Source organism: Lactuca sativa, chromosome 2, assembly GCF_002870075.4.
Source record: "Lactuca sativa cultivar Salinas chromosome 2, Lsat_Salinas_v11, whole genome shotgun sequence".
Taxonomy (NCBI): domain Eukaryota; kingdom Viridiplantae; phylum Streptophyta; class Magnoliopsida; order Asterales; family Asteraceae; genus Lactuca; species Lactuca sativa.
This window is the reverse complement of record NC_056624.2, coordinates 39302248-39317056: the sequence shown is the minus strand read 5'-3', so window position 1 is coordinate 39317056 and position 14809 is coordinate 39302248. Positions and strand designations below refer to the sequence as shown.

The 14809-nt window shown below is 36.9% G+C and overlaps 1 protein-coding gene across 1 annotated transcript; it reads left to right on the top strand.

The window, feature by feature from the left end:
- Positions 1-1198: 1198 nt before the first annotated feature.
- Positions 1199-2155, top strand: LOC111886347 (uncharacterized). Its single transcript, XM_023882583.1, has one exon. It carries the CDS (start codon positions 1199-1201, stop codon positions 2153-2155), a length of 957 nt encoding a protein of 318 aa, XP_023738351.1.
- The last annotated feature ends 12654 nt before the right edge of the window (positions 2156-14809 follow it).

Genomic DNA, 14809 nt, shown 5'->3' with positions numbered 1-14809 from the left:
CCACGAAGGCATTAAATATACTAACTACTGCTACCTAAACGGGACGGCATTGTGGCCTTAGACTCGTTCCTACTGGAAGGAAACTCACTTGAACTGCTGAGCTCTACTGATAACCCTCTGGATGCTAACCGACAAGCCTCTGAGCCGCTGCTCCTCTAGCTCTCCAAACTACCAATAACAACTTGTCGAGTTCCTGCCTATCTTCATCCAACTCGCCGAGTCCATCCATCCAACTCGCCGAGTCCACCCATACTAACATTTACATTATGCATATAACTTTTATTTATGCATACTAACATTTACATTATGCTACTAACTTTTATTTATGCATACTAACATTTAAATTATGCAACTAGTCTTTAGTTATATATACTAACATTTATTTATACATGTCAATGTTTATTCATATTTTAGATACTCTTCAAAATTTTATTTAAACATTTATTAATATTTATTTATGTTTTCTAATTAGTAAAATTGTATCTAGTAAAGTTATGTATTAGTTATAAGTCTTATTAAATGATTTATAAAACACATATACATATATACACAACGGATATATATATATATATATATATATATATATATATATATATATATATATATATATATATATATATGCAACGGTTAAAAACTGCAAAAACAACGGCTAGATTTTTTTACTAAAAATAAACATCTTTACTCTGCTTATTTTACTCACAGCAAATATATATATATATATATATATATATATATATATATATATATATATATATATATATATATATATATATATATGCAACGGTTAAAAACTGCAAAAACAGCAGCTAAATGTTTTACTAAAAATAAACATCTTTACTCTGCTTATTTTACTCACAACAAATATTTCTCTCTTCTATCAAACAAATCAATTTCTAGAAATCAAGCTTCAAGATGATTCATCCGTTTGTGATAATCATGATTATAATAGCCATATTACTTTTCATCCTAATCCTTAATATCGAAGATAATATGGAATTTCATCTACTTTTAGGTTTGTACGCAATGTTAGCTTTACCACTTCTTTTTTGTGTAATATTTATTGAAATTAATGGATTTTAATTTTAACTTTTATTTTGTTTAAAAATTATAGTTACAATATGTCCAACATTGCAGAACTCAAGTTTGTAGCACTTGAAGTAAATGAGAAAACTATGTGCTATGGATGATAGATGTGAAAATGCATCTTGAGTCGATGGGAATCTCAAATGCTATAAATGAATTTAATAATTGCTTGGCACAAGAAAAAACAACAACACAAGTTTTCCTTCGAAAGCATATTGATGAAATGTTGAGATTTGAATATCTTGATGTTACTGATCCAAGTATTTTGCGGAATCTTTTGAAAGAAAGATTTGATCATCAAAAGGACGTTATACTTCCAAATGCTAGAGATTTATGGAGAACACTGAGGTTTCAAGACTTCAAGAAAGTAAATGAATACAACTCAACTTTGTTAAGAATATGTTCACAACTCAAGTATTATGGACAAGAAGTTACTGATGAAGATATGTTGGAGAAAACTTACTCCACATTTCATGCACCAAACATTACTTTGATGCAACAATATCAGATGCAAAAGTTCACAAGATATTCTGAACTGAATGCATGCCTGCTTGTTGCAGAGAAAAACAATGAACTCTTGATGAAAAACCATGAATCTCGTCCAACGGGATCAGTAGCACTTCCTGAAGCAAATGCTACAAATACTGATGGTCATCAAAACAATACACGTGGACGACGGCGTGGTTGTGGTCGAGGACAAGGCTGTGGCTATTTTAATCGAAACCAAAGCCATAATCAGAACCATAATTTTGGTCATGGACAAGGTAATAATCGTGGTCGTAGCCAGAAAAGGAATAATTACCAATCTTCACAAAGAAACAATGTCCATACCCAAGATAAGGCCAAAGTGGCAAGGCATGATACTAGGACATCACAAAAATATGATGGTTCATGTTATAAATGTGGTAGCACAGGCCATTGGTCAAGGACCTGTCGCACACCTGCACATCTTTTTCAACTTTATCAAGAGTCCATTAAAGGAAAAGGAAAAAAAGAAAACCTCATTGATAATGTTGAATTCACTCCGCTAACTTTTGATGATTTATGCAATGACATGGAAGACGTAAACTAAAAAATATATATTATTCATCTAATAAACTTGTTTTCCCTTTATTTGTTTTTCATGTAATGTTATTCCTATAATAAATGAACTTTCTTTATAATAATTATTATAATTATGTTTATTCACTTATTATTTCTTTCATATGTGAAGTTTAATATGAGTCCAACTGGAGCACAACACCAAGAAAAGGTTGGAGATCTTTGTATAGAAAATAATGGTAGTACGCATACTATTCTGAAATCAAAGAAATATGTCACACCTCCAAATTGGAACAACAGAAATGTTCGGGGGCGGAGGATGTCATGTACACTATCACAACAATTGTATAATAGTAATCAAAGCAAACACAAGCATTACATTGATAAAGTATAGGTTTTACATTTGTTCAATACATAGTTTGTATGACATCAAAAGTGTATAACAAATGTATAAAGACGTAACTTCATAAAGCTAGGGATGTTCACTATTTGGATAAAACCGAATTGTCTAATTGGATAATTTGGATTGGACATTTGGTTCGGATATTCTGATTTTTGGATTGATTTTCAACAAAACCGAATTATTATTTTGGATTTTGGATTGGTTTTGGTTATAAAATAAGAACCGAATAGTCCAAAAAAACCGAATAAACATTAATTATTTATTATTTATAATATATATCTATAGTTATCTACTAATTTTGTAATTTATTTTTTCAAATAAGTTCAAAACGTTTCAGCCGATAAAAAAATATCAATATATATTATCTCTCAAAAGTTTTCTATCTATAAAATATTTAACAATAATATATCTTCTTAGTAGTTGTTTATAAATTTCAAATCACAACTAAATAATTTGTTTTTGCTTCTTGTGTAAAATTGGGTAATCTTATAATTATATGTCGTTTTAAATTGTTTTGGCTTTTGAAAACCAAATTATAAAAACCGATCCAACCGAATTGTAATTAGATCGGATCGGATCGCATTTAAATTTGGTTTGGACTATTCGGATCCATGTTTTGAAAACCGAAATCAATTTGTATTCACTTGATTGGATCGGATCAAACCGATCCATCCAAACGAACACCCTACATAAAGCTCCGTCTTCTCAAAACCTATGGGTGTACCTTTCTGCTGGTTCCCTGAGAATACAAGTGGTTCTGAAAGTGTATCAACATTTAAGTTGGTGAGTTCATAAGTATGTTTTTATGATGAAAACTTTTCATTGATCCTTGAAAAGCGTTAGTATGTTCCTCCAAAAAATCCAATATTTTCCTTAGTAAATGAAATGTAGTCTTAGGCCTTAAGACCAAAATGTATATTTGTTACTGTACTCTGAAATAGTATACTGTAGTCTTATTAATAAATAAAACTATATCATGAATGTTTCTCTGAATTTTATGTTGTATTGTATTACGAAAATAGTGTTCTGTTATGTGTTTGTATGAAAACCCTTTGTATAAGAGAGTGTCTGGAATTCACCAGCTGTACTATACACTAGTGTATTGTAATGTAGTTCTATTTTAAAAATAAAACCATTGAAGTAGCATAAATCCCATAAATCATGTTTTATTTAATACTATTGTGTGTTTCCTATAATCATGCTAAAATGACTAGTGGCCTCTACGACGCTCTTCAGGCGTCAGAATGTTATGACATTTGTCACCCCAGGCCTGCCGGCCTAGCTATTGCAAGCAACTTAGGTGCGGGATTGTCAGTCCCGTATAGATCTATACACAAATTCATGCTCTCCCTCCAGGAGACTCTAGTTATAATATATAGGACTTGAACCTGTACCCTGATAGGTACAATGAAGTAGTGCCTCATAACCCTGTATTAACTAGTTTATGTGTAGTGTTATAGTGTTCTCTTGTACTTGAAACCGTATGTATTACCTTGTAGTAGTGTACTTTGTAATGTAAAATAATTATCCTTATATAATTATTTAGTAGTGTATCCTCCAATTAGTGAAATAGAGTAGTGTTCCATAAACTATACCTATTATAGTTTATATACTTGTTTATGTATAGCGTTCTTGAACGTGTAAAATAGTGTGGTGTTTCCATAAACTATACCAGTTATAGTTTAAATGTATGATCTGTAATGAACTGAAACCTTATCAAATTATTAGTGTGTATAAAGTAGTAATAGAAGATTTGTGTAAAGTTCCCTTTTGCTCGGCATGTTACAAAAGGGTTAACAATATAATGAAATACATTTTATACTCATATATATTCTTAACATATATAATTAAGGGTGAAAAGACAGTCAGATAAGTAATTCTATCCTAAGCCCACAACCAAACAAGGAACATGATTTAGGGCGGAATTGGCAATTCTAAGTCTGTTGAACCTTATATATATATATATATATATATATATATATATATATATATATATATATATATATATATATTGATAAAATGCAGCGATAAATCGGTTTGAAAAAGTTGCAAATGGTTTGAAACGGTTTGAAATCGTTCAATTTTTATTGACACAACAGTCCTTGTGTTTTACTTGTATTACCTCTATAAACATTGAAAAATAGTGAAAACGTAGGGGTATGAACTCACCTCTAGTGCGTGTTCGTGTTCGAATAACAAAACTGTAGAGAAGATCCTCAGGCTAGCATACGTGAAGATAGTCATGTCTTAAAAATAATTATATCCGACGTCAAATTTAAATTAATAATATATTAATTAAACTAATGAATTAAATAGTGATTTAAATAATAACTAAAGTGTTAGAAAACACTTTAATTATGCAAGGAATACTTACAAAAATTATTTGGAGTGTTGCTAGGCGTTTTCGGTGTGCAAAAGGGGTTTTCGGTGAGCTTGGGAGGTTTTCGGTGGGATATGGATGTTTGGTGGTGTTCTTGGTGAAAGTATGAAGGTTTGAAGATTGTTCTTGGTGTTCTAGGTGGAATTATGATGATCTGGGTAGAAAACCTTCGAAGATGAAGATGCTGTTGAATTTTGAGAGCAAAATGGGGGTGTTTACGGTTGGGAAATTGAGAAATGAATTGAGTTTGAGGCTTAACACCTATATATACATGGTTTTTTTGGCCTTAATGGGCCTTATACTTTATCTTTTCGGTCCTATATGACCGAAATCTCTATTGATTTCCGTCCTAAGGTGAAATGGAGAAGTGGTTTGCGGTTTTGAGTCAAAGGGAAAGGCTTTGTGGTCTTAAAGTCCAATTTAAAAGGGATTTCGGTCAAGGTCTTCTAGAAGAGGGTGTTTTCGGTTTGCTTTATCCCAAAAGGTGGCATTTTCGTCCATGCCTAATCCTAGACCGAAATCTATATACTCATGAAGTATATTATGATTTTAAGTTAAGTATTAAATCTTTGTCTTGAACTAGTGTAAGTTTTGTTTGTTCTAGTGTGATTTTATGGTTAGTATTTAGCTTTTACTAGTTTACTTCAACATGGTTTTCCACATATACTTGCATATAAGTTAAATGAACTTGCACTCTAGTCATTCAAAGTTCTTATTGTATCAATTTTAGGAGGTGTATTAACTTGTACATGGTTGAAGTTTAGACTTTTATTGGCTTGAAACAATGGGTTGTTACATTATCCCCCCGTTAGAGGGAATTTCGTCCCGAAATTCTTTAATAGAGAGCATTCATGGACTAGGGAAAAGATGCGGGTACTTTTGCTTCATCTGATCTTATCGCTCCCAAGTGAATTCAGGTCCCCGCTTGGCATTCCAGCGAACCTTCGCTATTGGTATGCGACTTTGTTTCGTTTGTTTAACTTCCCTATCCATGATTTCTACTGGTTCTTCCACAAAGTTAAGATTCTCGTTTATCTCGATTTCATCGAGTGGAATCACAAGAATCTCGTCGGATAGACAGTTCTTTAGATTTGACACGTGGAAGACAGGGTGTATGTTATTAAGTTCTTGTGGTAGACGGAGTTTGTAGGCTATTGGGCCGATTCTAGCAAGAATCTTGAACGGCCCAATGTACCTTGGATTTAGTTTCCCACGCTTTCCGAATCGTATCATGCCTTTCCAGGGTGAGACCTTCAACAGAATGCAGTCGCCAACCTGAAATTCCAAGGGTTTTCATGTCTTGTCTGCATAGCTCTTTTGTCGGTCTCTAGAGGCTTTTAGTCGTTCTCGGATTTGGATGATCTTTTCTGTGGTTTATCGAATGATCTCCGGGCCAGCGAGAGTGCTGCCAGAAGTGTGCCCTCTAGCTAGTTGTGTGTCACATACTTCAACTCAACACAGAGGAGATCTGCACTTACGCCCATAAAGGGCTTCGAACGGGGCAACCTTGATGTTAGAGTGGTATCTATTATTGTAGGAGAACTCGAAAAGTGGCAAATGGGTCTCCCATGCTTTACCAAAGCCGATCATAGAGGCTCTCCGCATGTCTTCTAGGGTTTGAATAGTTCTCTTACTCTACCCGTCAGTTTGTGGATGGTAGGCTGTACTCATGTCCAGCCTAGTTCCTAGAGATTTCAGTAGCGACTACCAAAATCTTGAGGTGAATCTACTGTCTCTATTAGAGATAATAGAAATTGGAACACCATGCAATCTTACAATCTCTTTGATGTAAGTTCTAGTCAATTTCCCCTTATTGTATGTTTCTTTTATTGGCAGGAAGTGGGCGGACTTGGTCAATCTGTCGACGATCACCCAAATGGTGTCATGACCACCCGGGGTCTTCGGCACATTGGTTATGAAATCCATTGTAATCCGCTCCCACTTCCACTCAGGTATCTCTGGTTGCTGTAATAAACCTGAGGGCTTTTGGTACTCTACCTTAACTTTGGCGTAAGTTAGACATTTTCCCACATAGGTATCAATTTCCGCTTTCATTTTCGGCCACCAATAAAGTTTCTTGAGATCTAGATACATCTTATAGTCCCTATAAGTGCACCGGTTAACCACACATGCTCCACTAACAACATATAAAGCATGATGTGCGTTTTCATGGATTAGCATACTTTTCATATTTTTCCTAAACTAACTAAGAGAGAAGTCTTAAAAATAGTTTAGTTACTTTATATCATTATACTTATTAATTAGATTATGTCATATCAAATCCGTTCAGCTAACGACTTTCCAACATATAAGAGAGCGGTGGGTGAGAGTGGATACCCATTCAACGACCATTTTATATGCCACTTCCTTATACCCTATTTATATCATGGTTTCCTTAATGGGGTGTACTAGTGATTTGACTGAATTTTATTTTACATATAAAATTTTAAACCTTTAATAGTATATATATATATATATATATATATATATATATATATATATATATATATATATAAGGTGCACTTTAAAAACTTTTGAAAATACAAGGTTTAAATATTAATTGTTTAAATTAAATCTTTTAGTTAATTAATACCAAACCAATTATGATTTATCTTTATCTTTTAATTAACCAATTAATTAAATTAACTAAATCATTTATGGATTAAATTATTTTTTACCATTAACCAATTAATAAAATAATTCAAATTTAATCCAAATCCCAAGCCTTCTAATTTTCAAAAATAGGTTAGGGTTTATCAGGTTTTAATACTTCAAATTTTAAGACTTTTGAAATAACAAATAAGGAAACAAGGTAAACCCTAAAAGGGATCCTTAAATTTCGAAAATTAGGAAAGGGGGATAGGGTTTCTAAAACCCTTGAAAATTTTGAAAATACTAGGGTGGAGGCTTGAGAACCCTATGGAAAATTCAAAACTGGCCTCCTTAGGGTTTAGTTTCTATAAACCCTAATTTTGATTTATTCAACTTTGTGCAAGATCAATGAGAACAATGGCTCTGATACCATTGATGGGTTTTATATGTTACAAAAAACTATTTTCGGTTACAGGAACGATAATCAACTGCTGAATAATGCTCTGATCAATCTATATTATCGTTGACCTAAGATGCATGCAAGCACCTATATTTATATTAAACCCTACTGAACTCACGGATGGACAGGCCCATACCGGAGATACAAAAATAGTGTGACAACCCGATATTTCAACTCTTTGTAATGACCTAAAAAGGTCAAAGTGTTGTAACCACTTTTGAGTAATAAAATTTACTTTCATAATAAAATGTACAAATAGTTCTATTTAAATTCCTTCTATGTTTAAATGTCTTTAAACCATGATCGTACGTAAAAAGAACGCCCAAATCTGACTTCATATATCGAAGTTATGATTTATTTTCCAAGTTTAGCTTAACAACAGACAGCTGAAAACTCGAATCGGAGATCGAGTGACTTTTGGCCGGAATGACCTAAACGAGAATCGAAGGTCTCGAGAATGGTATTTCAGCGGTGAAAAGTCTGGCAAAAACTGACATCAGATAAAGAAGTTATGAATTTTTAAAGAAATTTCCTTAAACACGATGAGTTATAAAATAAATAATAAAAAAATAATTTCGGAATTTGCCAACGGAGTCTAAACAAAAGTTGTAGAGCGTAGTCTCACCTACGCGTGGATATAAACACGATCGAAAACAGAGTTCGTATGAAGAAGATATGAATTTTTGAAGTTTATTAAAGAAATTATATATTTATTTAATTGAAAATTCAAGCCTTATCCGAAGAGGAGTCAGCGTCCTCATCCGAGGTACGCGCTACGTACCCCTGTACGCCCTGCGTACCCGAGAGACTTGGCCTCTGATCATCCACGTCGCCCTATGCGAGGCTTCCGACCCGTCCGACCCGCCTGTCCGACCCGACGTCCCATCCGACCCGACAGACTGATTCGTCCCATCCGAAGCCGAGGCAGTCGAGGCTTCGGTCATGCATGACGTACGCGTACGCGCTGCGTACGAGCGTACGCCCCGCGTACGAGGCTTCTCAGACCCTCCTATAAATAGGATGCGAGGGCTTCCGAGAAAAATGCTCATTTCTCTCCTTTCTCTCACAATCTTGCCTCGTTTTCCATGCCCGTTCAAACCCGAAGCTCTGGTCTTTTTGCTCAAGTCCCGAGGGTCGATTTTACTCCCGAGATTCCCGAGAATCCCGAGAAAAATCAGTTTCCCGAGACGAAACTCTGCCCGGTTTTCCACCTCGCTATCTTCAAACTTTCAAGTGAGTTCATACCCCTTAATTTACCTTTTAAATATTCTATAAATTCTTTTATATGCTTTCAAGGGGGGGATTACAAGTAAAACACACGAGTATTATCGTGTGTTACATAAAGAACTCTTTTATATGCTGTTATATATCCAAATCACATGCGATTTACAAACTTTTAAGGAACTTTCATATATATAACATATGTTAAAATAGCATTCTATCTTTTGAAATATAAATTTGTTGTAATGCATGTATAAACTAAACTTTTCTTAGATTATACTTGTCTATCTTAGACTCTACACCAAAAATCTATGCTTTCATAAACAAATGATTCCTTTTCTAGGTATTTCTAAACAAACGAGACACACTGTTAGAAAACTATAATAGGTATAGTTTTACGAACAAATTTCTAACTCTTATGTACTAGAAACATGAATTTCAAGAAGTCACTTTCATATACAAGAACAAACGTAACATTTTAACAAGTAGATCTGTTTTTATACCACGGTTTTGTGAGACACTACCTTCATGTACGTTCGAGTACACATTTCAAGTCCTGTATTATATACCAGAATCCCTTGGAGGGGGAGCATGGTGTTTGTGTATAGATCTATACGGGCTTGACAACCCGCGCCCTGACTGTTAGCTGCAGTCCACCGTTTGGGGTGACAAACGTCATAACATTCCAACGCCTGAAGAACGTTGTGTATAGGCATTTCGAGTCAATAGTATGGTTATAAAACTCACATGGGGTATTAAAAATGCATTGATTTACGAGGTTTTCAAACACATTGATTATTTTACACTTACATACATTCTAGAAACAAACAATGGTCTTGAGTGAAGGCTACTTTTATACTAGTAGAAAATATAGGATTTTCTAAACACAAACAAACAAAGACAAAACATTTCATTTCATACAAACATTGTCACTTAAATACTTATGAAACTCACCAGCTTAAATGCTGATCTACTCTTTCAAAATTACTTGTATGTCCCAGGAAATCAGTAATTTCAGGTATTCATTACGCTTTTGATGAAGGGATGCTGCGGCGCCAGTTTAATCTCGTATTTTTGACATCATATTGTAATTGGTTTTGAACATGTAACTTTTGACAAATGTAAAATTTCAATTATATATATGATGGTTGTATTGCTTTCTTTACTATGTATTCAATTGTTACGTTACCACATGAAGTCATCCGCCCCCGAACGTTTCCGCCGTTCAAGTTTGGGGGTGTGACAGATTGGTATCAGAGCAATGTTTATAGTGAACTAAGTATATCGAACCACATAAGATATACAAACTATAAATGCTTAAGGGTCTAATACTCTCTGACAAAACATTTTTTTTTCTTCTGACGCTTAAGCAGCGTTACGTTTAACTTAAATTGATAGTTCATTTAAGTACAATTACATGCATACAACAAATTATTTTCATGATATCTAACTATACAACAAGTATTTAGACAAGTTGACACTACGATTAAGACTCGATATATGTAATCAAAATTGGGACAAATATAGCGTGATCAACTATATTTGCCCGAGATTGGACCAACGTGTATCGAGGAATGATCGTAGTAAGCAACAAGTCAAACCTTACCAAACCATTACAAGAATCAAACATAAGAATTTAAATACTATAGGAGTATTTGCTATCTAAACTAGTTTAACTTACATGTTTTGCATGTTCCAACTTTATTCAATTCTTATAACCCTATTTCTCGTACAGTCAAATGGCTGGATTTCACCACCCTGGCGACCCCTACTTTCCCAACCAAGGCAACGGAAGATGGATCGAAGATGATCCCGAAGAGGACGAGGAACCCATAGAAGTGGGTGATGACTCCGGTACCGACTCAGAGCCGGAAGTTATTGATCCACCACCCATTCAACCTCCCGTCTTCGTAAGGAACTTTCAAGGACCGACTCCCGTCTGGGGAAGTCACCTCCACCATTGGAGCCAACAGCAAAACCTACGCCCTCCCTACGGCATGTGCCGGGACTTCTATGATGTCCGCGGTGGAGGTTCGGCTGATCGAGCACTCCCGGTAATGGTTGGTAAGTTAGCCAATCAGTCCTATCAGTCCGTAGTTCAAGCTAGCCGACTCCGGGATGTCAATGTGGAAGTGCATTCCAAGTGCAAATGATTGTAGCCCTCGCTGAACGGAGGGAACAACAAGTCGCTTTTGATAGGCGTCTAATGGAGTCGAAGTAATCAGATGCAGAGTCAAGCTCCAAGCGCAACCTACGACGCAAGTAGTGCTTGTCAAGGACTCAAATTTTGTTATAGCTTAGGACCTCGGCTAAAAGTCTTTAAATTTCTCGAACTTTGTAATCGGAGACCCCTATAGGGTCAAATTTTCATGATCATTGTAACAACTTCTATATTAATATAAGTGACACTATTACTACTACGTTAAGTATTTCGTTCAAACTTTGAAAGGTCTTTAAGAAACCAAATACTTGTTTCATACTTTCAGTCTTACAAATAACTCTCATTCTTCTATTTTAAGACTCATACTATCATCTGTTGTTGAACTATAGCAATTTAGTTCATGAGACACCTACATTTTCTATTCTATGGAATTCTTATCCTGGTCTTTTCAACCTATAGTTGAAGGATGCCTCCGCGTAGGAACCCAAGGAGAAACAACGGTGGGGAAACACCTATACCACCACCACCTCCACCACCTCAATTTGATGCCGTTATGTTCCAAGCAGCAGTCACCGCAGCGGTGGCAGCTGCCATGTCGCAGATTAATAACTCGAGTACTAATGGCTCGGGATCTGGCACACACCCATCCAACCATGGCGAGAGTCATGGACCACCCCGAGAATGTACCTATAAGGACTTCACTAATGCCAAGCCCCGGATGTTTTATGGAACTGGTGGTGTGATGGCCCTGAGGCAGTGGATTGAAAGGACGGAGGCAGTCTTTGAAATCTGCTCCTGTCCTGAGCACAACAAAGTCAAATTTGCAACTTTCACCCTTATTGATAAAGCTTTAACTTGGTGGAATGGCCACATTAAAGTACTTACCCTAATCTTGGCAAACTCCATAAGCTGGGAGAGCCTGAAAGCCATGATGATGAGAGAATATTACCCACAGAGAGAGATTCAAAAGCTTGAACACGAGCTATGGACTCTCGGAATGGTTGGTACCGACATCGCTACTTATACCAACAGATTCTGCGAGCTGGCAATTCTTTGTCCAGATATGATTGCTCCCGAGAGCAAGAAAATAGAAAGGTACATCTGGGGACTGACGCCCCAAATTCGATCAAGCGTGTTAGCTTCCAAACCTGACACCTTTGAAAGTGCTAAGGAACTGGCACAATCTCTGATTAACTATGGAGGTCATCAGAACTCAACCACTTCTGTACCAGAACCACAGAAAGGAAACAACAACAACAACAACAACAACAACAATAGCAGGAAGAGAGTGTGGAATAAAGGGAAGGGTGGGTCTTCCCAGGAATCCGCAAAGAAACAACTGGTTTCAGTGAATGCTGCCACTGTACCTACTACAGCTCCTACAAATACCTACCCAACAAAGCCTTATGTAGGTAACCTCCCAAAGTGCACCAAATGCAATTACCACCACCATGGACCTTGTCGGGAAATGCAGTGCGCCAACTGCAACAGGAAGGGACACACAGCCCGTTTCTGCAAGGACCCCGCAAAGCCGATCACTCAAGTTCCCGGTGCGGGTGTAGGGCAGACTTGCTACGGTTGTGGCGAGGTGGGCCACTACAAGAGGAACTGTCCTAAGGCAGCAGGCACCGGAGGTGTGGGACGAGTTTTGGCAATAGGCCACGACGAAGCTGTGGCTGACCCAACTATAGTTGCTGGTACGTTCCTTCTCGATAATTCATATGCATGCATATTATTCGATAGTGGAGCGGAGAGAAGCTTCGTGAGTCAAAACTTTATTCATTTACTTAAACCTAAACCTAGCAAGTTAGAAAAATCATTCACTGTAGAGATGGCCAATGGAAAAACCGAAAACACTAACTGCATATACATGGGTTGTACGTTAACTTTAGACGGCCATTCTTTCCCAATCAATCTCATGCCGGTCCAAATTAAAAGTTTCGACGTCATAGTCGGCATGGATCGGTTGAGTCTTCTTCGCGCCGACATCATGTGCTTTGAAAAAGCAGTTCGTCTTAACCTCCCTAACAACGAAACATTAGTTATCTACGGCGACAAATCTAGTACAAACCTTCGCATCATTTCGTGCATCCAAGCTTGAAAGTGCTTGCGGAAGGATTGTCGAGCATTCCTAGCGCACATCGTTGATACAAGTCAAGAACTGAAGGACATCAAAGGCATCTCGGTAGTACCCGACTTTCCCGATATCTTTCCAGAAGAACTACCAGGATTACCACCGCAATGCCAAGTCGAGTTCAGAATCGACTTAGTTCCAGGAGCTACCCCAGTAGCGAAGTCGCCTTATCGTCTCGCACCAGCAGAGATGCAGGAACTTTCTAGTCAACTTAATGAACTCCTTCAAAAAGGATTCATAAGACCTAGTTTCTCACCTTGGGGAGCACCGGTCTTGTTTGTAAAGAAGAAAGACGGATCGTTCCGTATGTGCATCGACTACAGAGAGCTGAACAAACTTACTGTCAAGAACCGCTATCCTCTACCCCGTATTGACGACCTATTCGATCAAATTCAAGGAGCGAACTACTTCTCCAAAATAGATCTACGATCCGGATATCACCAATTACGAGTTCTAGAGGGGGACATTCCAAAGATAGCTTTACGAACTCGTTATGGACACTACGAATTTGTAGTGATGCCGTTCGGATTAACCAATGCACCAGCAATATTTATGGACCTAATGAATAGGGTATGCCGCCCTTACTTGGGTCAGTTCGTCATCGTCTTTATCGATGATATACTTATCTATTCTCGAAGTAAGGAAGAGCATAGTCAGCACCTACGAAAAGTCCTAGAAACACTGCGAACGGAGAAACTCTATGCGAAGTTCTCTAAATGCGAATTTTGGATTCGAAGAGTCGAATTTTTAGGCCACGTTGTTAGCGAGAAAGGTATACACGTGGACCCCTCCAAAATTAAGGCCATTGAGAACTGGTCGGCACCAAAGACACCTACAGAAATTCGTCAATTTCTAGGTCTCGCTGGCTACTATCGCAGATTCATAAAGAACTTCTCTAGCATTGCGAAACCTCTTGCTACATTAACCCAGAAAGGCGTGGCCTTTGACTGGGATGCAAAACAAGAGAAGGCATTCCAGACGCTAAAACAGGCCTTGTGCATCGCACTGATACTATCCCTCCCCGAAGGGATAGTAGACTTCGTAGTGTATTGTGATGCGTCAAATCAAGGACTTGGTTGTGTTCTTATGCAGAGAGGGAAGGTTATTGCTTATGCCTCCCGACAGCTTAAGACACACAAAGTGAACTATACGACACACGATCTCGAGTTAGGAGCAGTGGTATTTGCTCTGAAGATCTGGAGACACTACTTATACGGAACAAAGAGTACTATTTTCACCGATCACAAGAGCCTTCAACACATTTTCGATCAAAAGGAACTCAACATGCGACAACGACGATGGGTTGAGTTACTAAATGACTACGAATGCGAAAT

What these genes read in the sequence shown, in the direction of transcription:
- LOC111886347 (XM_023882583.1), top strand. Translation starts at nt 1,199, where the DNA reads ATGCATCTTGAGTCGATGGGAATCTCAAATGCTATAAATGAATTTAAT.